The sequence below is a fragment of the Mobula hypostoma genome, chromosome X2 (assembly GCF_963921235.1).
Source record: "Mobula hypostoma chromosome X2, sMobHyp1.1, whole genome shotgun sequence".
NCBI classification, from domain to species: Eukaryota; Metazoa; Chordata; class Chondrichthyes; order Myliobatiformes; family Myliobatidae; genus Mobula; species Mobula hypostoma.
The window spans coordinates 42,026,275-42,053,358 of NC_086129.1; the positions used below are offsets into that span (position 1 = coordinate 42,026,275).

The window sequence follows — 27,084 nt, forward strand, 5'->3', positions numbered from 1 at the left end:
GCACTGTTCCACTAATTGTTCTATATGCAAAGCACATTCGTACTTTCTGTGCAAGTACAATGTTGATTAGGGAGTACATGTCTAAGCATGGATAGATGGAGGCATCTGAGGTAATTGCCTTCATTGGCTGGGACGTCTATGTAAGAGCTAGGGCAGTTATAGCACAGCCATATAGAACTTGGTAAAGCCTAAGTACTGTGCAGTCCTGGCCAACACCATAGGAAAGATACGATCGCATTGGAGAAGTTTCACAGGAAATTCACCAGGACGCCCATCTAAGCTGGTCACATTGTCTGCATTTGGCCCATGCGCCACTAAACCTTTCCTATCCTTTTTACCTTCCAAAGTCTTTTAAATGCTGTTATCGTATGTGCTCCAAGCACTTGCTCTGACAGCTCATTCCATGTCCTCACCAGCCTCTGCATAACAGGCTCTGCCTGCCAGGTCGCTTTAAATGTCAACTTTCTCACTTTGAACTTATGCCTTAAATCGAGATTTTGTTTCATACGCTGGGAAAACCATAACCCTAATACATTCACCCTGTCTATGCATTCATGATTTTGTACAGGTCTATGGGGTCACCCTTTATTCTCTGACACTTCTGTGAATGGAGTCCAACCTCTCCCTGAAGCTCGGGCCCTCGTGTCCTAGCAAAATTCTTGAAAATATTTGTACTTTTTTTTTTAGCTTAATTGCATTATTCCTGTGATAGAGTAACCAGGATTGTGCACAACACTCTATATGGTTCTTATCAGTGTTTTGTACAACTGCAACATAGTGGTTTAAAAAAAAAACATTGTCTATCTGGGATGTCACTTTCAGGGAGATGTGTACTTGTACTCCAAGGTCCCTCTGGTCAGTGTTTAGAACAAAGTCCTACCCTGTTTGATTTCCCAAAGTGCAACACCTTACACTTGTCTAAATTGAACAGCATTTGCCAATCTTCAGCCCACTTACCTAGCTGGTGAAGATCCTCCTGACTTTTTAAATAACCTTTGCTGTCCATGATGCTGCTTATTTTAATGTCATCTGCAAACTTGTTAACCGTGCCTTGTACAGTCTTGTCTAAATTAATGACCATAGATCCAGTAATGATCCCTGAGGCAAACTACTAGTCGCAGGCCTCTAACCTGAAACACAACCTTCCACCGTCACACTCTGCTTCCTACCATCAAGCCAAATTTGTATCCATTAAGTTAGCTCTCACTGGATCCCATGTGATCTTGCCTTCCAAACTAACCTTCCAGCATTTAACCTTGTCAAGTCTTTGCTCAAGTCCATGTAGGCAACATCATCCGCCCTGTCCTCAGCAGTCCTCTTGTTACCTCTTCCAAAAAAAAAAGAAAAAAAAAATGCAAGTAGATTTCAGTCAGTCTCTCATGCATTATGTTTGTGTCTTATTTTGTGATATGTACCAAGATGCATTGAAAAGTTTGTCTTGCATACTGTTCATGCAGATCAAATCATTACACAGTGCATTGAGCTTGAATAAGGTCAACAATAACAATGCAGAATAAAGTGTAAAGCCTACTGAAAAAGTGCAGTGCGGGTAAATGATAAAGTGCAAAATCATAGCGAGGTAGATTGTGAGGCCAAGAGTATCTTTCAACAAGAGGTCTGTTCAAGAGTCTAACAATAGCATAGATGCTGTCCATGAGACTGGTGGTATGTGCTTTCAGGCTTTTGTATTTTTTGCCCGATAGAAGAGGGGAGGAAAGGGAATATGTGGGGTAGGTGGGGTCTTTGATTATGCAGGCTACTTTGAGGTAACAATAAGTATACAGTCCATAAAGAGGTTGGTTCATGCGCTGAGCTGCGACCCCACACTCTACAGCTTGCAGTCACGTGCAGAGCAGTTGCTGTACCAATATCCCTACTGATAATCTTTAATCATATGTTTTGTGCTTCAGAATCCCCTTCAGTAACTTGCAAACAATTGATGTCCAGCTCAGTGGCCTGTGGCCCTGCCTAGTCTTTGCTGCCTTTAAATATGGTACACATTAAGCACCTCCAGTCTTTCAGAGTTTCACCTATGGCTAAAAGTGACACAAGTATCTTTGCTAGGACCTTTTGTTTTTTCCTTGGCTTCCCACAAGGTCTGAGAGTATACTTGGTCAGGCCCTGAGAATTTTTTCACCTGCTTCAGGACTACCAATACTTCCTCTAGTAATTTGTATCTTGTCCAAGATACCACAACTTGTTTGCCTCAATTCCTTAGCTTCTATGATCTCCTCCACAGTAGAACCTGATGAGAAATGTTAAAAAATCTCACCCATCTCCTATGGCTCAACATGTTGATCCTTAAGGGGATCGATTCTTTCCATGTTCACCCTGCTTGGATTATCCTTAACCTTACCTGCCAGATCCTCTTTTTGCCCTCTTTCAGCCCTCAAGTTTTCCTTCAAATTTTCATCAAGGGATTTGCTTAATCTCAACTGCTTAAACTGATTTTTCTGACCTTGGCTTCAATATCTCTCATTAACCAATTGATCTTTCATTCCCTGACTTGCTCTTGACCCAACAGGAATGCGTTGTCCCTGCACTCGTGTGTAAAAGCCTTCCACTTTCTAAACATCCTTTTACCCACAAACGTTCTCAGCCAGTCAACCTGAGTTCTTGCCAAATGTCTCCAAAATTGATTCTTCCTTAATTTAAGACCTTGTAGAGCAGTCCTATCTTTCTCCATAACTATTTTAGAACAAATAGAATTGTAATTACTGGTCACAAAGTTCACCCCCACTAACACATAATTTGCCTTGTCCTGTTCCTTGAGAGGTCTAGTGTAGGACTCTCTATTTTGATTAAGGAAGCTTTATTGGACATTTTTTAAAAACGTATTCCACCCTGTGCAAGCATTTTACACTATGGGTGACCCAGTCAATGCTTGAGATTAAAGATTCAAGATTAGTTTTATTTGTTACATATACATTTAAAGATAGTGAAATGTCATTTGCATCAATGACCAATGCAGTCTGCAGATGTGCTGAAGGCAGCCAGCAAGTATTGCCATACTTTTGACACCAACATGGCATGTGCCCATGACTGACTAACTCTAACCATACATCTTTGCAATGTGGAAGGAAGCAATCCACATGCTCATGTGGAGAATGTGCAGACTCCTTGGGGGCAGTGGTAGGAACTGAATCCTGATATTCTAATTGCTGGCACTGCAAGGCTGTTGCCCTATCATGCCACCTCTACCTGCCCTGAGCAGAAGTGTTTTATTAAAGACCATAGATTCAAGATGAGGGATGGGAGATTTGGAAAGCATTGGATGAAGAATTTTCATCCAGAGGCTGGTTCTGGAGAACAGGGTAAGTATTTACATGAACACATGAAGTGTGGTATTGAAGGACATGTGGCTCCAAGTGCTAGGAAAGGGCTTGGTGTAGAAAAGGGGTTCCCTGCCATTTAATGCTATGGGCCCCTTGTACACGGGGTCCAAGTAGTACACAGACCCCAGGTTGGGAAGCCCTGGTATAGAGTTACTTAATGGTTGTCAAATGCCTGTTTGTGCTGTTTGACTTTATGCAAGCATTGTCTGAATTACCCAATCAAACACTTCCCTGAACAGCATCCCATCCATATTAAAGCTTATCCTACATTGTACTATTCACCATTGTTTGGATATACAATAAATCCCTCAATTTGCCAAGGTGCTAGTGTCAAAAAGTTCTGATTTTTTGGAAATCATTTGTTGATGGACTTTTTGTTCCAGGGAATATCATCAGATTGCAAACTGGAGGGTGTTTGCTGGAAGTGAGCGCCTTCACTCTGGAGGGAGCACATTTTCTGTCAAGAATATCATCATGCATGGGAACTATAACCGGCTGACCAGTGATTATGACATTGCCCTGGTAAAATTGAGGTCTCCCTTGCCTTACACAGGTAAGGTATGCTTTAATTTAACAAAGGACAATATTGACTAATGTACTATGTTTGTTCTTTAGCCAGCCAGTGTTATTTCTCTTTTGGGGAACTTTTTCCATTTAAACTATTTTCAATACAAATTTTCAGTGTCTGTCCCTGCAGCTGATAGTTGGTCAATTTGACATCAGTTTCTGGTTGTAATTATCATATACATTCTGGGGGTGAGGGTAGGGGGTCCCAATTCTTAGCTAAACAGCATGGCAGTCCAAATCTTTTATTTCTCTGAGCAAGTGGAATTCGGTGGGAGGAAAGGAATTGTTGGTGTTTCAGGTTGAAACTCTGCATCAGGACTTGGGAATCTTTATTATTCCAGCCAGTCCATGCATCTGTGATTTCAGAGTTTAATCTGCACTCAATGAGCAGCTATATGGTGATACACTTACTCCACCTTGCACCCAGTCCAGTTACACCCACGGCTGTGGCATCAATTGGTCCCAGACCAAGAGGAGCCACGTCTAATTACAGGGGCTTAACCACAAGGGATTTTGCAGATGCTGGAAATCTTAAACAACGCGCACAAAATGCTGAAGGAGCTCAGTAGGTCAGGCAGCATCTCTGGAGGGAATAAACAGCTGTTACATTTGTAGGGCTACTGTCCCTCAAACTAGTGGAGGGTACAACGGATGAAGACAGGAACCTAAAGGGTTAATACCACCTATTTATCCCAAGAAATATAACATTCAGAACATTCTGCCATTATGTATGAAAGAGAAGTTGAGTGAAGAAGTTTTATTCTACTTTCCCTAAAAGTTAAATATTTGCAAACTGGCCACTTGGATATTTTTGATTATTAAATAGTACCAGTTTCCTATTGCTACCTGAGGCAGTTCAGTATATCACTGACTGAATGAGATGAAATTCCCTAGGCTTCACTGTCATTTATCTTGGTGTGACGCACAATTCCTTTATGTATAAATTATTTTGATTTCTTCCTCCAGATAACATCCGTCCAGTTTGTTTACCCAACTCTAACATCCCAGCGCAGAAGAACATGGCATGGGTTACTGGCTGGGGCTACAGGAAAGAATTTGGTAATTGTAATTTGGTCACTGTTGGCTATGAGATGGGGGTGAAAGTACCTTAAATTTGTTATCTGCATCGTTACAATATTAACATCACCCATCTGTCCCACTTCTGTACAGCTAAGTTGTGCCAACTTTGCTTTGCATCTCTTCAAACACAGCTGACTAAGGAGCTGTCTGTTCTCTACCCCATGCCTATATTTCACTGGTCAGTATTTAACCATGAGGTGCAATGTTGCAGCTGCCTTAACTCCAGCCTCTTGGGTTTGATCCTGGCCTCTAGTGTTGTCTGTGTGGGCTTTGCATCTTCTCCATAAGACCATAAAACATAGGCCATTCAGCCCATTGAGTCTGCTCTGCCATTCTATCATGGCTGATTTTATTTTCGCTCACAACCCATTCTTCTGCCTTCCTCCCCATAACCTTTGATGCCCTGAATAATCAAGAAACTATCAACCTCCGCTTTAAATGTACCCAATGACTTGGCCTCCACAGTTAGCTGTGGCAATGAATTCCATAGATTCACCACCTGGCCAAAGAAATCCCTCCTCATCTCTGTTTTAAAGGTACGTATTCTGAGACTGTGCCCACTGGTCCTAGACTCTACCACTGCCCACTTGACTTAGGCCTTTCCACCTGTAGGTTTCAATGAGATCCCCCTCATTCTTCTAAACTCCAGCGAGTACAGGTCCAGAGCCATGAAATGGTCCAGAGCCACGAAATGGTCCAGAGCCATGAAATGCTCCTCGTATTAACCCTTTCATTCCCAGAATCATTCTCATAATCCCCCTCCCCACCGGGGACCTTCTCCAATTCCAGCATGTTCATTCTTGGATATGGGGCTGAAAGCCATACTGGCTGACAGATTAATTGGCCATTGTAAATTGTCCTGATTGTAGGTGGCAAGTGAAGTTAATGGCTATATGAAGAATACATGGTGAAGTAAGTGGGGGGGGGGGCGGGGAGAACATTGGATTTGCTCTGAAGCTAGCATTGATATGATGGACTGAATGGCCTATATTGTTGTGGAATATTTAAAATCCTCCAGTAATTTCTAGCAAGTTCTAGATTTTGTGGTTTCATTTAAAACTTAATGGCGAATTGGATAATGAAAAAAGAAGATGCTCTATTGCTAGCTTGCTTTTGTGGATTCTGTTATTCCAAGTTGTGTGACTGCGCAGTAACTGAAATGCTGAGTGTATGTTCATGGTCTTCTGCTGCTGTAGCCCATCGACTTCAAGGTTCAATGTGTTGTGCATTCAGGGATACTCTTTTGCAGTTTTCAGTGTGTGTATAAAAGTAATAGTAATAAATTACTTTTAGTCTCTTCGTGAGCTGAAGGCAGCACTTACTAAACCCTGAAAAAGCAATTGTATCTGGGCAGAGCGCAAGAGCGAACTCACTCCTCGTGTAACAGGTCAGGGCCAAATCAGACCAAGTAACTTGTAGGAAAGGAAGCTTTTATTTACACTCAGTGGCCATATTCTTCATATGACCAAAGAGTCCAAGACCGGAGGACACAGCCTCTGAACAGAGGGGCGTCCTTTAGAATGGAGATGAGGAGGAATTTCTTTAGACAGAGGGGTGAATCTTTGGAATTCCTTGCCACAGGCAGCTGTGGAGGCCAAGTCACTGGGTATACTTAAGGCAAAGGTTGATAGATTCTTGATTAGTCAGGGCATGAAGGGATATCAGGGGAAGGCAGGAGATTAGGGCTGGGAAGAAAATGGATCAGCCATGATAAAATGGTGGAGTAGACATGATGGGCCAAATGGCCTAATTCTGCTCCTATAACCTTGTGTCTTTGTTAGGTACCCCTGTATACCTGTTCATTAATGCAAACATCTAATCAGCCAATCATGTGGCAGCAACTCATGCATTAAAGCATGCAGATGTGTGCGTGAAGTTCAGTTGTTCAGACCTCACATCCGAATGGGGAAGAAATGTAATCTAAGTGACTTTGACTGTGGAATTGTGGTTGGTGCCATATGGGGTGGTTTGAGTATCTCAAGCTGTGGATCTCTTGGGATTTTCACACACAAATCTCTGGAGTTTACAGAGAATGGTGCAAGAAACAGGAAAAAAAAATCTAGTGAGCGGCAGTTCTGTAGGCGAAGGCACCTTACTCCTGAGAGAGGTCAGAGGAGAATGACTAAAGTGATTCAGGCTGACAGGAAGGCCTGGTAACTCAGCCATGTGTTACAACAGTGGTGTGCAGAAGAGCATCTCTGAATGCACAACACGTCGAATCTTGAAGTGAATGGGCTACAGCAGCAGCAGCAGGCCACACCTGGTTCCACTCCTGTAACTAATAAGGAGGCCATTTAGTGTATTTGGAGCCTTTATGGCATTTTAAATAGCTTGAGGTAATTTTTAATTGTAGCTAATGTTAGAATGTGTAGGCAACTTGTGCTGGAATTCCTTCTTTAAGATGGTAAGCCAATGTATTTGGCAGAATCAATAAAGAATACTGTGATTGAGGTCCAGGTGATCTACTTTGGTTGTGTTGGGCTAGGGCCAAGGAAAAGCATCTTTCGTGTGTGTTCATGTTCAAAAGAAAGGAAGCTTACAGCTCAGTGTGACGCTGGCTGAGATTTTGAATTGAACGCAAAAGGTGAGATCTCCTGTTCTGATTATGTATTTTGTTTGTATACAAAGGTGAAGTGTCTCCTATTCTGCAGAAGGCCAACGTAATGATAATTAACCGAGATATTTGTAATCGGAGGCAATATTATTCTGGGAGGATCACAACACGCATGCTGTGCGCTGGCTACCTTACTGGCAAAGTGGATGCATGTCAGGTATGTGCAAGATGCAAGCTGAAAGGTGAATGTGTTGCTCGGGATTTTCAACAGCTGCAGAATCTCCTGTGTTTATGCGGTACTAATACTTGATTTTCTTCTGCAGTTCTGAGTTCCAAAGACTCGGGTACACTGTATAATTAGCAAGCTGGTGTCTTTTGGTCAGAGGCTGATAGATGCTTACAAAGCAAAGGGGTAAAAAGGTTACCACAGTAGATTAAAATGCAGAGTATACTCTACATGCACAGTGGGTTGAAGGAAAGACCCTGGGCATGGCTAAAGACTAATTTCCTCCTCGCTACATTATGCAGGTGATGCAATACTAAAAATGATCTTGGACTGAGGTCATCAATGGTGTCAACTTGGCCAATTGAATTTGAGGATTACTGGATAGCCAGTGCCTTTTTCCCAAGGCAGCAATGTGATGTATAAGGAGAATGTCAGAGGTATATTTCTTACAGTAAGTGTATGGAATGTACTCGTATAGGACAATTTATATATTTAAAAAAAAAACAATTAACTTGCTGGTAAGTCCTTGGACTGTGGGTTAAAACTGGAACACTGGGGGAAAACCCACGCATTCCACGGGGAGGGTGTACAGGGACTCAGAGGATGGGGAATTGGGCTCTGAACTCCACCTTGAACTGTAAAAGGATCACGCTAACCACTGCACTTCTGGGGTGCCAAAAACAGGACGTTGTGTAGGAGGAAATAGGTTAAAAGGTCAGCACATTGTGAGCCAAAAGGCCCATTGGATCTCGGTCTGAAACATCGACTGTTCATTCATTTCCATAGATGCTGCCAGACCTGCTGAGTTCCTCCAGCATTTTGTTGCTTTGGATTTCCAGCAGCTGCAGTCTCTTGTTTGTGAAAGTCTTAGAGCAGAGCTAGTTTCTCGTGTTTATGATTTGTTATGTTGTGCTGTACTGAGCTGTTTCTGATGTTTCAACCGCTAATTTAACTTTGAGCATAATTGGCCTGGAGCTTGTATTTAAGAGTGGGAGAAGAGGATGTTGGCGAGTTAGAAGTGGCTTGGAACAGCTGGGTCAGGGTGAGAAGGCTATGAGAATTTAAGACAGCTGTGATGTTACTGGTATGAGATTTGCAGGTAGGTGAAGTCAAGACAACATCATAAGCAAAGCCCTCCCCACCATTGAGCACATCTTCAAGGTGCACTGCCACAAGAAAGCAGCATCCATCAAGGACCCCCACCATCCAGGCCACGCTCTCTTCTCACTCCTACCATTGGGCAAGAAGTACAGAAGCCTTGGGTCCCACATTAGAAGTTTAGTAACCGTTGTTGCCCTACAACCATCAGATTCCTGAACCAGCATGGATAACTTCACTTCACTTCTCTCAATGCTGAACTGACTCCACAACCTATAGATTCACTCAAGGATTCAACAACTCAGTATTTTACATTCATCATTTGTACAATTTGTCGTTTGCAGATTGGTTGTCAGTCTTTGTTTATAGATTTTCATAAGTGCTATTTTCTCCTAAATACCTACAAGAAAATGAATCTCAAGGTTGTATATGATGATGTATACATACTTGTTCATAAATTTTCTTTGGACATTGAATTTAACTGACTGGGATATCCTCAAGTGTTTGAATGGCCTTCTGTTCCAAGGCCCTTGCTATTGTATATTGTGCCAGCACCATGTATTGACTGAGTCAGTTAACCCAGTGAATCTGCTGTCCGTTCTCTCTCCAGGGTGACAGTGGGGGGCCGCTAGTTTATCAATATAAGCATTGGCAGCTGGTTGGTATCGTGAGCTGGGGCACAGGATGTGCCCGCATTGGTCGGCCTGGAGTTTATACCAATGTAACTGTACTGCTCAACTGGGTCTACAATGTCATGAATGTAAGTATGAATGGGGTGGAGGGGGTTGTGGAGAGTGCAACATTTCTCCCTCTCCTGTCTATACACAGGTACACCGTGGATCATCTTTCTATTCCTTCATCCAGCCACCCCTCTTCAGAGCATCCTGTCCCTTTCTCTCATCTTCCTTTTGTCCTGTCATCTTTCCTCCAATTACTTTTTTTTGGCCCAAATTTCTCTACTTCCTCCTTCCTGACTCCCCTGGTAGACCATGACACACAGGAGCAGAATTAGGCCATTGGGGCCCATTGTGTCTACTCTGCAATTCAATCATGGCTGTTTTAATTCCCTTCTGAACCCTATTCTCCTGTTCCCCATAACTTTTGGCACCCTTAATTACCTAGCTGCCCTTGCTTTAAATATACCCAATGACTTGGTTTCCACAGTGAGTTCCACAAATTTGTTCCCCACTTTTTTGAATTTCAAACCCATCCTCCCCATTCACCCTCTCTCCCCCCCCCCCATAAAAGGGTGATGTATGAGTGGGCTTAAAAGATGAGAGCTTTTTATACTTGATGTGCATGTGGTCTTGTTCTGCCACCTGGTGGCTAGGATCAAAAATGGAAAAGCAAATTCATGAAATTTGCTCAAGTTGAATTTGTCATTAGATGAAAAAAAGGCAAACTGATTCTGCAATAATGAAGAAAAATGGTCATGGTATTATGCCTCCTGTTCAATAATCTTTGATCTATAAGTCTTGGAAGTTGTGCTGTTTGAGCAATTCATTGTGGAAACTGGGCACCTGTGACTGCTGATCAACTATACTTTATTGTCGCCAAGCAATTGATACTAGAACGTACAATCATCACAGCGATATTTGATTCTCCACTTCCCACTCCCTTGATTACAAATCGATAGTAAATATTAAAAATTTTAATTATAAATCATAAATAGAAAAATGGGAAGTAAGGTAGTTCAAAAAAAAAACCGAGAGGCAGGTCCGGATATTTGGAGGGTATGGCCCAGATCCGGGTCAGGATCCGTTCATCAGTCTTATCACAGTTGGAAAGAAGCTGTTCCCAAATCTTGTACCCAATAGTTCTTGAAACTTTTTCCAAAAGGCCAAATGGCTGCTTTCGTAGAACTGAGATAGCCATGTATCTTCCATCTCCTCTTGCAGCACATTCCAGACCCCTACCACTAATGCCTTGCAAATCTCCTTAAACCTTTGCCCCCTCACCCTAAATCTCCTCCCTTTAGTGTTTGACATTTCTGCTTTGGGAGAAAGACTCCTCCTTAGCCTATCTATGCATCTATTTTATGTACTTTCCTCTTGCTGCCTGTGATGATATAGCATCTCCCAGGGTGAGATCTGACAGGCAGCAATCTTTCTAAGATGCAGGAGATTCTGCAGATGCTGGAAATCCAGAGTAACAAGCACACACAATGCTGAGGAACTCGGGCAGCATCTATGAAAATGAATAATCAGTCGACATTTCGGGCCGAGACCCAGGAGCCCTGATGAAGGGTCCTAAAAACCTTTGTTCCTAAAAACATCTGCTCCAGTTCCCTCCATGGCTTTCCCCCCCATTCTCAGCTGTTGCTGAAATCTCATAAACCTATGGTCTTGACTGCACCTCTTCCTAGAGATGCTGCCTGGCCTGCTGCGTTCACCAGCAACTTTCATGTGTGTTGCTTGAATTTCCAGCATCTGCAGAATTCCTCGTGTTAGCCTATGGTCTCCTTGGTTCTGCATCAATGATTATTGCTTTATTGAAACAGAGATCCTAATCCTGTGCTTGTCTTTGTGTTCCCTTAACACCTGCCTTACTTTTTTTTCTCTTTCTAGCTCAATGACAAATTTACCTTTTTGGTAATTCTTGGGATGCTTTCCTGCTAAATGTGCGACATGATGCTAATTGTTTTAGATTAGTTACTTGGATGAGCTTTGATTTATTTTCCTGAGGGCTTTGAAACTGGGGTCTTCCTCATTAAGATGTTAAGCATCATGAGTGATATTGGTCTGTGTACTTATTGGGGAATAGCACCTGCATTCGGGATGTGATTATTCCATTTTATCCACCTAGCACAGGAATGGGGTTTAAATAACACACCTGCTCCATACATAGACTGCTTCATCGCACCCAACTGATATATCCTTTCTATTCCCTGCTCTTGAACTTGTCTAGTTTTCCATTATAGACATCAATGCAACCTATTTCAACACATACAATGCTGGGGTATCCCTTTGCAGCTGCTTACTTCATCCACCCACCTCCCTCACCTGGTGTCACCTGCCCGTTTGTTCTCCTTTCCATTCTCCCACCTTATTCTGGCTTTCTGCCCCCTTCCTCTCCGGTCCTGATGAAGGGTCTCAGCCTGAAATGGCAACAGTTTATTCCCTTCCATATCTGCTGCCTGCCTTGCTGAGTTCCTCCAGCATTTTGTATGTGTTGTTCAAGGTCTCCAGCATCTGCAGAATCTCTGTTTAACATTATTTCATGTCACACAGCACCAGCGTGGTACCTTCAGCTCAGAGTCCGCTCACCATCATAGGCCCAATTACATTAATCTTGCCCTAAGCCCATTTTATTCTCCTGTATAGTATTCCACTCTCCCGAGAATCAACACTAATGTCAATTTACAGTAGTCAAATTAATCTCTCATTCTGTGGATGTGTAAGGAAATCCACACAGGGAGTATTATGTTTGTTCTTAATAAAGACAAACTTGGCATGGGTTTTAAAAAAAACTTAACACATCTTTATTTGGGATGCTCCAGTAGTGGTTTCAGCTCAACACAAGCGTGTGCAACCAGCTCACTGACATCAGTTCCTGTTCTAGGTGAAATGCCCACATCACACACTGGGAACAGAAGTTCTTTATGTACAGGCATAACACAGGATATGCAAACTCCAAGCTGGCAGCACCAGAGGTCAGGATCACCTAGGGCATGAGCTGTGAGATAGCTCCATGGTTGTGTAACAGTTGGAGCATCACTTTACAGTGCCAGTGATGATCAATCAGAGTTCAGTTCCTTTTGCTGGCAGTAAGGAGTTTGTCCATTGTCCCAGAGACTACGTGGGTTAAACTGGGTGCTCCAGTTTCCTCGCACCTTCCAAAGACCAGGTTAGAGTTAGTGAGTCGGCATGCTGCACGGACGCCGGAAGTGTATCAACACTTGCTCATTGCCCGGTACAATCTCGATGTGATTTGATGCAAATGACACATTTCACTGTATGTGCGACAAGCAAATCTTTCATCTTTGCCACAGCCTCAATAAGACAATCACATTCTATTCTGTGTTTAACGAGTTGCTGTTTTTCCCATGCATTTCTCTAAAAATAACACAAATGTTTTGCATTATTCATCGCCTTCTCTCCTTCCAATGTTTTAAAAACCGTTTGCTTTTTCACATAGGTATGAGGTTGAAAGGTTTGGAGAAAAATTTCACACTAGTCCTGGATTTCCAGAAGGATTCTACTCTTAAGATTCATAAAGGTCTCTGACTTGAACTGTTTACATGAATTGCTGCACGTGTGTGCCTTGGCTGACAGAATACAGAAGTAAACACCAGCTGATTCCCTGTCTTCAGCGTTCACACTAAAGGCCAAAACATGCATGCATGGGGCTTTTAAGATAATGTTAACTTTGTCAACTTGAAAATTGAATACAATTCTACAGTGCACTTTTTTGCTATCAATATTTACATGATGGGTTGAAGTTCTTTTAAATGAAGACTGCCACAAATGCCAGTAGGCCAAATGTTAATCTTTTCGACTCAAATGATTTCCAAAATTAATTTTGCATCAAAAATATTCATAGATGACCAGATAATTTTTGATTCTTGCCTTTTTGCTCTAAGACTGCTGAATCAAATGGCCAGATTTTTGCACAGAATTTCAAGGCTGCCAATCAATAAATCCCATTATTGGGAGTGAAGATGTGATTGATAACTTGATTGACCTGTCAGGTATATCAATGATCACAACCCACTGAAACCCTTCCTAGAACCAACTTCACTGCGGGAAGTAAAAGTAGCTTTTACAAATCAGACGTACACTTAAGATGAGAGTTGGAGTTCAGGGATGCAGTCTTGCCGTGTTTTATACACCAAATGTTAGAATTGAAGCACTACATAATTAACTATACAAGAATGGATCTGATTCTGCAAGGGAAATACTTCAGGTCCTCAGGTGGCAAGATTCAATATACCTCAAATTGTCCAATACAAAGGGTTTATTTTTGTCCATGTGAATTTTAGTTTTGAGCTGTGAATTTGTTCCTAAACTAGACCACACATACAACTGAGCTGAATTCCAGTGTAGCAAGTAGCTGTCTGCAGTGAGATTCAGGTAATCTGGGAAATCATATCCTTGGGATACAGTCCAACCCCGTTTCGATGTCTTTATGCACATTTTCGTCATCTCTAAAATCTGCACTGTTGAAACTTGATGGGTATTTCAATGTGTTCTGCTTTCAGGATAAAGTAATTTTATTTAAATGTCACTAACTTGTAAAAGCTTTTGTTTAAATAGAAAAGCCATTTTTTTTGTTGAATTTATTAAATTGCACAGGAAGAGATGTTGAAAATGCAGTGTCTAGGCTCGGTGGGAGGGCAGTTTCTTGTGCTTGCTTCCCTTTGCCAGCCAGCTCTCTGGTCTATATTGGGAGCTGATCTCTGCCAGTGTAATGGGAAGGGAAGGAGTTGGATTGCAATGAAATGCAGTGCTCTTTGATTAGAGCTGAAAAGGACACGTCACAATTTCTAGTGAATCCAAGTAAAAAAGCTGGCATAGAACAAGTTCAAGATTTGACTATGATGTGTTCCCTTCTCTTATAAATATCCTGATGGCATTCACTGACTGAATTTGCACATGCTTAACAGCCAATTGTAGAGGTGCATTCAGGTGTCAGTGAGATGACCCGGGGGGGGAGGGTCCTTTCAGTTGTGTAAAAGTTTATTCTACATACTGTACTTGCGTTAGGCAAAGCACTTGGAAAGTTGATTCTTTGTAAATAGTGCCACAAAGTGATTACAAATGGAAGGAGCATCTCCAACTCAGTTTTTGTGCTAGAACATCCTTTATTGTCACCAACCTTCCATTAAGTTGCCATACATCCAAATGGTTAAAAGGCTCACATGATCCACCTGGATTTATTCCTGTGCTGGTGATGAATGACTCGTTTTGACCTTGAAAGCTTGTGACAACTTTGTATCAATATGTCATTTTAGATTACTTTTAAATAATTATAGATTACTTTTAAATAAATCAATCTTTTTAAAATCAGTGTTTACAATTCTTTGGAAATGGGAGCTCCCCCCATCCACAGTATGAACAAACTTTCTGTATATGGTGGTCAAGGGGAGAAACTCAGTGGAATGGTTTCAAATTGGTTGGTGCAGAAAGAGATGATCCAGTACACTCTTCCTGAATGCTAACAACATTCCTCAACATTGTCATTAAGAAGAAGTGACCGAATGAATGGAGGTTAAAATTAGCTTTTTTTTTGTCACATGTACATTAAAACATAGTGATATTATATGCATTAAAGCAAATCAGTGAGGGTTGTGCTGGGCAGCCCTGAAATGTCACCAACATTGCATGCACACAACTTGCCAACTAACCATACTCTGAAATGCAGGAGGAAACCCATGCTTTAACAGGGAGAATGTACAAGCTCCTTACAGTAGCAGGAATCAAACCCCAATGTTAAAGCTAATGCTGTAAAGTGCTGCATTAATTGTTATGCTACTTTGCTGTCATGCTTTGGTGGTAATGTTCCAGACTTGATTCAGTTTGTGTTCCTAAGTCAAAGGTTGTGCTCAAATGGCTTCTAAAATGTTGAATACAAAATAGTAAGACTGGTGCCTCCTGGTGGGGTAGGGAGTGGAATGCAGGGGATATTTTTAAACTATCATCTGAGAAGCCCCCTCATGTTGACACAAAGAATCCCACAGCACTTCCCTCCAGTGTCTCACAGTTCAACCCCCAAATTCAACCCATCAAAGGAAAATCATAGATAGCAGGTGCAAGCCATTCGGCCCCTCATTGCTCTGCCATTCAGCAAGATCATTGTGGTTCTTCTATCTTAATGTTCCTTAGTTCCTTTAAAATTCTGAAGCACTCTCCAGCTGATTATAGGCTACCTGCAGGTTAAGAATGGCTGACGTTTGGCCTCCGGTACATGGATTTGAGCATTTGTGATATGTTAAATTCAAAAGTCTGACACCACACCACACCTATGAGGAACATCTCATACTCCATCTGGTATGCCTCCAACCTCATGACATGAATGTTGCTTTCTCTAATTTGTGGTAATTTCTCCCCACTCCCCCTTCACTCTTTTTTTCCTTTCCATTCTATTATTCACTCTGGCTTCCCTCTTGCCCCTTCTCTTCTCACCTATCCATCCATAACCTCTTGTTCCCCTCCTCCCCTTCCCCTATGGGCTGCTGTTCACTCCTATCAGCTTCCTCCATCAGCCCTTTATCTTTTCCATCTATCGTCTCCTATCTTCACTTTATTCCCATCCACCCACTACCCCCTCACCTATCACCTGCCAGCTTGTACTCGTTTCCTCTTCTTTCTCCCCTCCCCACCCACCCCACTCCACCTTTTAAAATTCTGGCATCTTCTCCCTTCCTTTCCAATACTGATGAAGGGACTTTGCCCAAAATGTCAACTATTTGCTTCTCTTTGTAGATGCTGCCTGACCTGCCAAGTTCCTTTAGCATTTTGTGCTGCTGTGGATTTCCAGCATCTGTAGAATCTCTTGTGTTGGTGAAAGTCTTGCATGTGTTTGCTCTTACAAAGAGCAGAGCTGGTTTCTGCTTCCCCTCTTTTCAGTCTTCAATATTTGATGCCATTCACCACAATATTGGGCAATCATAGATTTTTGTGTATTTTCTGACTTGTGGCAAAATTGTTTATTACCCAGACATTTGTATGTAAATTCAACAATGCTTCCATCAGTGATTTAACTGAAGAGTGACTCAAGTACAAAAGGATAGGTTGAAGTGTTTTTATTTAATTTGTGACTGATTTTGTTTTCAGTATAAAATAGAACTATTACCAGCATACAAAATTAAATACAATCCAGGATATTAATCCTTGTACTTTAGCAACACATGCATAGTTTGTATTTGGCATCTAAATCAAAAAGGCAATGCATATTTTGTTAAGAGCTTGAGAGTCAGTTATCTGCCTGCTACCTTTTATCACATGAGACCATTCCTTCCTGCAGTGTGGCACGTGCCAGAGAGCAGCATGCATGTCTGCAAGGTACGGATGCAGGGTGGGATGCTGACCAGGCTTCTTGATATGTCAACGTGATGGTGTGCTGTGCTTTGAGCTGTACGGACAATTGTGTTCAAGTGCAGTGAACTATGCAGCCTGTGTTAATTGTTTAAAAGTCAACAGACTGATTTGTCATTTCTCAAATTCACTTTGCAAAAGAGTTCTGACCGCAATAAAATCAATCCCATCCTGTCCTGACTGGTGACATCCATCTTTCCCCACCTGACCTACCCTCTAACAGTTGGCTAAGGGATGGTCTGCAAGCTAATGTCCGGCACTAATCTTGCCCATTCTGCGGACTGACAGCTCTAGAGGGAGGGCAAAATGAAAACCAAATTCTTCTCTCATTATCCGTAGAATGTCGTCACCACCACCCCTCACACCTGTATCACCATCTTATTTCACACTGGCCGCATTCAACGTTGTTTTACTTGCGATGTGTGAAGAGCACTATAGGGTGAGAGGTATTGCAGTGTCACTGTTTCTCTTGCTGTTTGCCCTGCACCCAGTGGGGCACCCTATCTCAAGCCTCCTTCCATAGCTCCAGGGCCCAACAATGCAGACAACACTCCACCCAGTTATTCCAAAGGACCTCAAATTGGAGTGATTAACTATGATCCTCTCTGATGTGGGAAGAAAGGATGAGGTGAAGATTTCCTTTAGCAAGATTGCAGGCTACAGGTACTGTGAATTTTGGAAAGATTCTTGCCTTTATTTTTCATGCCAGAGGTCTTTGGCAAATCATGACTCGAGGTCAATTGTGTGCATCACAAAAGGAACTGGATTAAGTTAACCAGCATTACACCACCCTAGTGATGATCTCATAATAGTTACATCACTTCCATTAACAATCTGGCTACCATTCAGGTGGCTATTAAGCAATACCAGGAAGCATCTAATATTTACAACTGCTCCATAATAGTGGCTGACAAATTCCTCATGGTTTCCAATGAGAAGAGTTCATCTCCAGTGGCACTTGAGTTATTCACTGATTGGCTTTGTGGATGAGGATGAAAGGTCTCTTCAATGACTTGAACATTGATTTCTCTTTAATCCTGGTTTACAACCTTTTATACTCAAATCTAATTTGAGTCTTGTTCTTTTCAGATCCCAGCGACATCGCGATCTTTGCCAGAGTGCTTTCTGTATTGAGATTTTTGTGCTGCCTTAGTCAATGACCAGGTTTCTGTGATTGAGTTGGAAACTGATATGTTTCACGAAGGTTCAGTGAGTGTCATGCCTCCAATTCTGGTTTATCCTGAGCCAGTCTTCTCAATTGGATCATGCTGCACGACCTGACAGGGGAATGGGCTTCATCAGGGCATAGTGCCTGGTGGAGAGCCAAAGATTCATCAGTTGCTCTGATATGCACAAAGAGGGCAGGCATCTTATGAACTAGAGCACGTTCAAATTGTAAACTTAAAAACAGTAAGGTTGGGCTGCTGTTTGGACATACTGATTTGCATTTGACTAAATTGTTTAGCCAGCTTATCAGGCAGTGCTATATACTTTAGATGCTTCCTGTTTACAATATTGCAAGGAATAATACAGATAATCATAATGAATGTATATTTGGTTCTGTGTTGCATGAACGAAACTGAATCCCTGCAAAAGCTAAGGACAAGATTAGGACATGGATTGATTTCCAGCTGGTTGCAACACCTATATCACCTTACACCCTCATCCTCATCCTCGTACCCCCTCACCCCCACCCCACGAGGGCAATAGAGCACAGAAGACTGTTAGTGGCTACACCAATGTGAAGTCAAAGTTAGTAAGTGGAAGATTAAATAATGGAGAAGGAGTTTTGAATGGTAGGCTATTATTTTCCTGCTTGTGTCTCATTCATGGAAGTTAAACACAGTCCTTGCTGGAGGGTTGACTCTCTACAAGTATTGGCAATGGGCATGGTGGGCTGGGATGTGAAAATAACGGCGTACAGAAAGACCAGCAGGAAGTGAAGAGAGAAGTAGGAAGAGGAAGGTGAAGAGAAAGATCTAAAGGTACAGTGGAATAGAGGAAAGAGGAGAGAACAGCATATGAGAGAAAAGTAGTGATGGGGAGAGGGAAGAATTGGGTATAGAGAGGGAGTTGGGGGAAAGGGATAGCAGAGGAATAGACAGCTGTTGGAAAGGGAGGGTGTGACTAGATTTTTCCTCTAGCGGAAAAGGGCAATGAAGCAAAGAAAAAAAAATGCAGAAAGAAAACCTTTCTGGATTGTCGATGTGAAATTTGAACAATATTTTCACATAGTGAGCTCAAAGATGGCAGTGATCATCAAAACAGTTGAAGTAGGATATATTTTTGAGGAACATATTTGGAATTTAGCTGATATTTCTCACTGTGATCATACTGTCATGAATAGTGGGCAGTCCATTTAAATGTATTGAGAGATGCTTTTTTAGAATGCTAACTACCCAAACGGTGTCTACTATCATTACATTTGTTGATAAGAACATGGTGGCTTTTGGTACTCAATTTGTGACATTAATCTAGTAGACAGTAATCCTATAATACCCTGTCCCTTTCCTACCCCTTCCCCATTCATTCCTAAACTAAAAGGCAAATAAAATGTTCCAAATCCAAGGGGCATCACACTCTGGGAGAATGTGGTTTGTGGATTTGGGTTTAAGGACTGCTTGATGAAATGCTGAATGACAGTATGAATTGGTGTCATTACATCACCTGCACGTTTTGGAGGAGGAACTTGGACATTGCTGTTTCTTCAGGGTTTGTGCTTATGACCTTGCCTTTTGACCCCTGCTGCACCAGGAGTGAAGGTCTATACAATGGGAGGCAATGCTAGCCACTGTTATAATGAAAGACTATCACTAGGTTTGCCCAGCTGGGGAGAGGGTTGCTTAGTTGGAGCTTAGGAAGGGAAATAAGAACTGGAACATGCCAGTAGCCAAGCTGGAGTTCCTTCAGAATCACAGGCTGAATCTGTGTGAAGTTTCCAGGGAGTGGAATGGAGATGGCCTTTTCTGCCAGATTAGCCAGTCTGAAGGAGACTGGGGAGAGGTATGGTTATGTCTTCCCAGTGACTCTACCCATAACTCCTACAGAAGATTATATGTGGTCAGTTATCCTTGCATAAATGGTCATCATGCACTATTGGGTTCAAACTTGCAAAGTGCAGAGTTCAATGTTATGCAATTACTCACACTCCTGGTGTGCTGGGCAGTATAGTGTGTACAATTTCCAGTCCAGTGATGGTGCAGGCTGCTACAACAGCTAACTGTGAGGCAGTTTGGAATCACATGTTATTCAGCAATTGTCCAGTGATCTACATGAAGATCGCCATGAGTAAGAACATGCATAAAGCTCAAGTCACATGAGACACGCATTCAACCAGAGAGGGGTGACACATCCCACAATGGAGCTGAGTCTCTGTGGTCAGTGATTGAATGTGAGATCTTTAGTCACAAAATGCCGAGAATGGTGGGACATGAATGGAGGGGTAAAGTTCATGCATTGTTTTAACAGGAAGCAATAATTGAATGGGCTATTTTGTAAATTTTATTTCTAACTCCTAAGTTATCAATCACAATAATGAAAGTCACTTCCTGATTGTCAAAGCTCTTTGTTTTCTGGAGATGGAGAAATGGGAATGGAAAAGGTACTGCTCTTTGCAGACTTGAAACTTTTCTCCTGTGAGTAGATCATTTGAAGACTGGAAGGTGCCAATGTTGTAGTTGGGGGATATCCTTCAGTTCTTGCTTGCTGTACTGCTGAAACTAGCCTTTGCTAGGAAGAGCTTGATTGCTCAGCTTCCAGTCCATAGTGATATCACCAGTTCCTAACATCTTGTCATAAAAATTCCCAGAACTTGACATCATATAAAGAGAACTGAGACAAAACACACATAGAATTTTGCAATCTTTCACACTGCACTGCCTTTGAAATTCATAGTGAAGAAGCAGGGAGCTACTAATATTATATTCTGAGCCATTCTGAATAGCATTATTTTTTGATTAATACCATTGGACATGCAACTGGATGCAAAGTCTCCCAGTGTTCTAATCATTTAGTATACATTTACTGCAAGTTATTAATGCACTTTGCAATGGTAAAGCAGCAGTGAACCTCTTTTGCTGATCTGTGTGGAGGGTAATTGACAATGCTGTACATCTGGTGCTGTAAATCTTGGTGTAGGGCACAGATAATGCACACAAGTCATGTTCTCATCACTGGGAAGCTGAATGCAAGAATTATTTCCAAGAAGCGTCTGGTTTTTAAAAAAAAAACAGTAGTGTGTGGCTCCAGTGACAGTCACAACCAGTGTGATGTCAAACAGTAGCTTTTTCTCTTCCCCTGTCTATTTGTGCCCTAAACATGGGACAAGGGTCAAATGGATGATCAGGCAGAAGGATAATGAGGAGGAGTATTTCCCAATATTTCTACAGGTCACTATTTCCTGTTTGTTTCAACCATTTGTGGCATCATCTCTTGCTTAATATCACTGGACATGCTGTCAGAGGAGATGCAAGACTCCCTGCATTTTACATCAGTTTCACAACTATTTGCTCATCTTTTATGCCGATGCTCCAGGCAAGCACCGCCCACCCTACTTTCTCTTATTCTCATCTCCAATATGATTATCTAGCCTTGCTGTAAATGCTTCAGTACCACTATTTCAATAATTCCATGCATTAGCATGTTCAACATTCTGTCCATGCTTAGAGATGCATTCTATCAATTGTATACAATTGTATACCAAATGAAATGCATTTCTCAAACACCCTCTGTACCACGCAGATGTTGCTGTATCTGAATTGATGGTTTATGGAAGTGGTTCATTGTTATGTTTAAGGAAGCTAATGCTACAGCCAGGGGATTCCTGCTAGAGAGAGGGTCATTGATTGTCACGATCGCTGTGACCATCTCTGATAGCCAGTGTGTGTAAAATTCAGAAGATCTTCAGTTAGGTTCTGTTTTCCACACACTGTGCACTTGACCATACCCCTCCCCACCCCAGCATCATCTTCCTAAAAACCAATTTCCCCCGGGATCAATAAAGTATGACTATGACTAACCCTTCTGATCCCAGGGCTAAAAGTCTGTATCTATGTCACGAATTGGTAACTAACTCTGTATAGGCTGACAACCATGGAGTTTGAGTTTTAATTGGTTGAAGTAGCTGGGAAAACTTCCGGACAACTGGATCATTAATTCAGTTGTCCTAGGTACATGCCCATGTGAGCTGAACTTTCAACTGTTGCATCATTATCTGCTCTCGATGTAACCACCCTGGCATGAATAAACTAATTGTTTTATAGTATGTGTTGTTTTTTTTTGGGTTGTTCAGAACTATGAATTTCATTGGTGGTTTGACCAGGAGATGATCCTCTCTGGTCAAAAGTCTGGAACACAAGTTAGATTTCAATGATGAAGACCACCTGATTCACATTGGTTCATCTATACAGAAGTCCCTTTTGATAGCATCCCACATTCTCCTAACAATTCAAAGATTAATAATGTCAAGTCTTTGACTTAGCAATTCCATAACTAATAAGTCTTTTGCCTTGAGCTTGCTTGCTTATTTCAGGTGTCCAGCTGACAAGGTATTCCCTAAGAGCCTTCTCTGGACATGGTTTCTGTATCGTAGTAATCATTGTGGTATGCTTACTTATCAAAGCCAGGAGTGTTGGGCACCAGAGAAACTGAAAAGATTGGGAAAGATTCACCTTCAGAAACTCATCCTGCAGCTTCATCAAGTCATGCCTGGTTACAACATGGAAACATGCTACCCAGCCTATTGGATTCATACCAGTTCTGTTCTTCAGGAGCTGATTAGTGATTCTCCCCAAACCTCTGTAAACTCTTTGCCTTCAGATATTTAACCAGTTCCCTTTTGAACACAATGACTGAATCTCTTCCTTTGCTTCCTTTCCGATGAATTCCAAACCCTAAGTAGTTGCTGTATTCTTCCTGTCATTTTTGACCCTTTTGTCAATCGCTTTCCTTCTATGATATCAATTTGCAAATATCTATCCAATACTGAAGAGCATATCTTTTACTCAGCGTTAGCAATGCTGATGCGTCAATGAATAAACTGACAAGGCACTGCTACTGCCAGACAGTCAGACTGTACAGCAGTGAATGCCCAATCCTGTAGCAATCTTTATTCTAAAAACAACTACTCCTGCTTCATTGGAAGGCTGCATTATAGATTAAATACAAATGTAATGAAAATGACTAGGGTGGTGGAAATGGGTTTTTTTTTCCACACCAGCAATTCATCAATCCAGACCGACATCTAGCACTAAATTAGTAAGATTAAGATTATGATGTCATTAAGCAGTGGTGTGGCAATTTTCCACATTAGAAGCCATTAGTCAACTTTCCCAGTATTTTATTGAATGCTCCTCGAGACAGTGAGAGAATACATAATTTTCCTGCCCCTCAGTTCTGATAAAACAAATTAATTTTGTGCATTCAAAGTAATTAATTGATTTTTTTTTCCGGGGGGGGGGAGAGAAAGAAAGGATAAGATTGATAATATCAATTAGGCCAGAAGAATAGGAATAAATCAAAGGAGTATGGGTGTTTGATGTTTCTGGGCCTGTACTCGCTGGAGGTTAGAAGAATGAGAGGGATCTCATTGAAACCTATTGAATATCGAAAGCCCTAGATAGAGTGGCTGTGGAGAGAATGTTTGTACAGTGGGGGAGTCTAGGATCAGAGGGTGCAGCCTCAGAATAGAGATGTCCATTTAGAACAGAAACGAGGAAGAGTTTCTTTACCAGAGGGTGGTGAATCTGTGGAATTCATTGCCACAGACAGCTGTGGAGACCAAGTCATTGGGTATATTTAAAGCAGAGGTTGATGGGTTCTTGATTAGTAAGGGTATAAAGCATTATGGGGAGAAGGCAGGAGAATGGGATTGAGAGGATTAATAAATTAGCCATGATGGAATGGTGGAGCAGACTCGATAGACCAAATGGCTTATTCTGCTCCTGTATCTTATGGTCTTAAGTGGATGGATCCAAGACATAATCAAAGAGGTTTATGGAATGAAGGACTTTATCTCAGTGGGAATAGAGTCTGAAGAGAGGACAGCTTTGCATCTAATACATGATATCGGACAAATATCCTTGTAGTGCAATGTTGGTCTTGGAAATAGGTGAAGTGCACTTTCACCAAAATTATACTGGCCATAAAGAATTCAGTAACGAGATAATCTTGCATTATTATGACTTTATCTTGGAAGGCTGATGTAACCAATGTCTTTAAAATGACAAAGGGGGTTGATATGGCACAATCAAGTGTAGTACTTGAACTGTGTGATTGGCAGCCCAAGTTTTGGACCATTGATTCAGAGTTCAAATCCCATGGGTCAGCTAGGGAACTTAAATTCAGGGTCCCTATGCATTGTTGCAAAAACATAACTAATTCACTAATCTTCTTCGGGGAAGGAAAGCCACCATTCTTTCCTGATCTGGACTAGAGATGATTCCAGATCCATTAATGTGTTTGACTCTTGATTGCCTCCTTAGTTCAGGGCCAATTAATGATGGACGATCAATGGGGGCTTTGCCAGAGATATCCCACCAACAAATAAATAAAGCTATTTCATTAGGTGTGCAAAAGCCAGAACAATATTACAAATAGAACTAGCCATTAAGAAATAAAATCAGGATGTACTTTTTTATTTCAAGCGTTATAGCAATGTGGAACCCTGCCTCCACTGAAAAACTCTAAAGCTTTACATTAGGCAAGGATATTGGATCATATGAAGAAAGGAAAGGATATTATTGAGGTACAGACCAGCTGTGAGGAATGGGCAATTTTGCAGAAAGTTAGGGTTAAAATAGCATAGTCATAGAAACAGTAATGCACGTTGAAGCACCACCATTGCAACAATTGAAATTTAGTTCTATTATTAAAAATGGACCTGGAATGAGAGATTTCTAATGGTAAGAATGATCACAAAATTACTGAATTGTTAAATAACCCATCAAAATCATCAATGGTGAGGGGAAGATGATTGAGAGAAATAGTTTTTTTTTGATGGGCAGTCAAAAAACAGATTTAATCACTTGAAATGGCAAAAGAAGAGACATCAGAACAATTTTTTTTCACACAGCAAATTGGAATTTGGCGCTTGAGAGAGTGATGAAGATAGATTCAATTGTTGCTTTCAAAAGGTAATGCAACTGACATCCAAGTTATGGGGGACAGGAGTGAGAGATTGTATGAAATGAGGTCAGCCTCTTGGGCCAAATGCCTTTGTCCCATGATGTAACTGTTCCATTGTCTTAAAGTTCACTAACTTTTTTTTTCATTCTTATCCAATCTTGCTTATGTCTGACTCTGGATAATATTTTTGAATTATAATTGTTCACTGAAATGATCCTGTAAAATAGTTAATTTAGGGGCAATTGGGGTTGGGCAATAAATTCTGATCTGGCAAGTGAAGGAATTCTGTCCATGAATAATTGAAGTGCTCAGCATGTTATAAGGACCATAACGTGGTTGTGATGTGCTATTGTGTCAGTTTGTTGGATGAAGTCCCAAATGACATTGTCAATCTATGCAGCTGCTACAATATTATCAGGCAAAGTTTGAAAGGTTGTTGCCTCCAGATTCATGTAATTACCACAATGAGTTACGTACCTGATTCCCTAGTGCAGAGTCGTGCAGCAAACTGGGAGTAGATCCTCCCAAGCCAGACTTACTTGTGCTGCCTGCAAATGATTACTCAGCCTACCAGAGATGCCTCTCAATGGGAATTACTGATCACCTGGGCTGATCAATTCAACTACTTGATGTACATGAATTCCAGTTAAATTACAGAAGGAATGGGAAGTTATTTCTGTATCATAATGACAACTCCCAATTCCCTAGAAACCAATTTGGATAATAATCTAGCTTCAGAAGCCCCTGGTACCTCACAAAAGGCATTTGTTCATACTCTTTCCAATAGTGTGCATTTTGAACTGGCGATAGATTAGATTAGAGATCCATCTCAGAGTTCACAACAGCCTTAAGATGTCCAGTCCAATTTCAGGTTAGTCAGGAGTTAGCTCCTGACTGACTGTTGTGCATGTAATTAAGTACACCGATCATACTTTAGAGGACACTAAGCCAAAAAGGAAAGAAATTAAAATGACAGTAACATATCAAGTAAAAGGCCACAAGTGATACAAGACTGGTGCTGTACAGCTGGTGTCAATCCCTGTACAAATAGCGTATACATGCTGCAAGGCAGATGAGTTGCATGCCCTAATATCTGAGAGTTTGAGATGACAGTACTGAGGATTGAGAAGGGAGAGGAGTTCAGTATGTGTCAGGAACGAACGTATCCCCATCTCTGTGGTATCTCATGCTGATGGCACCATATATCTCCAGCGTAAATTGTGTATCCTCCTCCCCTCCCTCCATCTTGTTGCAAGTGTGGTAGGGTTACCTTATAATGTGTGTACTCGCTAGTGTATTAATAGGCACATCCCATGTCTTTAAGCACTGATGTTAAATTTGGTGCAATCTTCACGCCTTTGATGGGCTTTTGAGGTCAGCTTTGGAACCGTAATGTCCATGTTCAGTGTTGGCGCAGGAGTTTACCAGGCACTCCTTCCTAGAGAAACCACAGCAAGCAGCATGAATAGAATCACCGACCCACTGACTTCGTCCAGTTAACACTTCACTTGTGCGGATACAAACAAGCAATTGCTTCACCAATCAGTTCAAAGCTATCAGCCCCAAACTTCCTCAGAGCCAACATCCACCAGCAGTGCTGCTATGACTTCAGAGCAAGTAAATTTCCATCTCTTTCAAGGAGAAGTCACAGCAGCACAGTAAAAGCTGATCCAGGAAATTCCAGTTCCAATTTAACGAGTCAGGATTTGTGGTGTTTATATCCTGGCTATTGTGGCTTTAAGATATCCTGAAGTGCTTTACCACTACTTTTGAAATGCAGTCGCTATTATAAGATGGGAAGTACAACTAGGTCCTACAAGCAGAGTTACCGTTGACAGAATAACTATTCAGTGACATGGTTTGAGGAATCAATAAGAAAAGACGTTTTGGCATTGGAAAAGGTCCAGAGGATCCAGAGGGGATTCAGGAGAATGATTCTGGGAATGAAAGGGTTAACGTATGAGGAGAGTTTGATGGCTTTGGGTTTGTACTTGCTGGAGTTTAGAAGAATGAGGGGGGATCTCATTGAAACCTATCGAATATTGAAAGGCCTAGATAGAGTGG

General features: G+C 41.6%; 2 protein-coding genes across 6 annotated transcripts in view; one reads left to right on the top strand and one right to left on the bottom strand.

The window, feature by feature from the left end:
- LOC134340994 (transmembrane protease serine 4-like) overlaps positions 1-14,860 on the top strand; it is a 61,036-nt gene extending 46,176 nt beyond the window's left edge. For 2 of the 5 annotated variants that reach the window (XM_063038666.1, XM_063038665.1), the window contains exons 9-13: positions 3,719-3,888; positions 4,869-4,961; positions 7,611-7,753; positions 9,471-9,620; positions 12,998-14,858. In XM_063038666.1, the coding sequence (XP_062894736.1) occupies positions 3,719-3,888; positions 4,869-4,961; positions 7,611-7,753; positions 9,471-9,620; positions 12,998-13,003 (562 nt within the window). In that variant the 3' untranslated portion in view covers positions 13,004-14,858. Of the gene's footprint in view, positions 1-3,718; positions 3,889-4,868; positions 4,962-7,610; positions 7,754-9,470; positions 9,621-12,997 lie in introns of all 5 variants that reach the window. The other 3 variants (XM_063038668.1, XM_063038667.1, XM_063038664.1) reach the window with 2 other exon arrangements.
- Positions 14,861-16,596: 1,736 nt separating this feature from the next.
- LOC134341022 (sodium channel subunit beta-4-like) overlaps positions 16,597-27,084 on the bottom strand; it is a 42,963-nt gene continuing 32,475 nt past the window's right edge. The window contains exon 5 of the mRNA XM_063038741.1: positions 16,597-26,458. Within this exon, the coding sequence (XP_062894811.1) occupies positions 26,371-26,458 (88 nt within the window). The 3' untranslated portion in view covers positions 16,597-26,370. The remainder of the gene's footprint in view (positions 26,459-27,084) is intronic.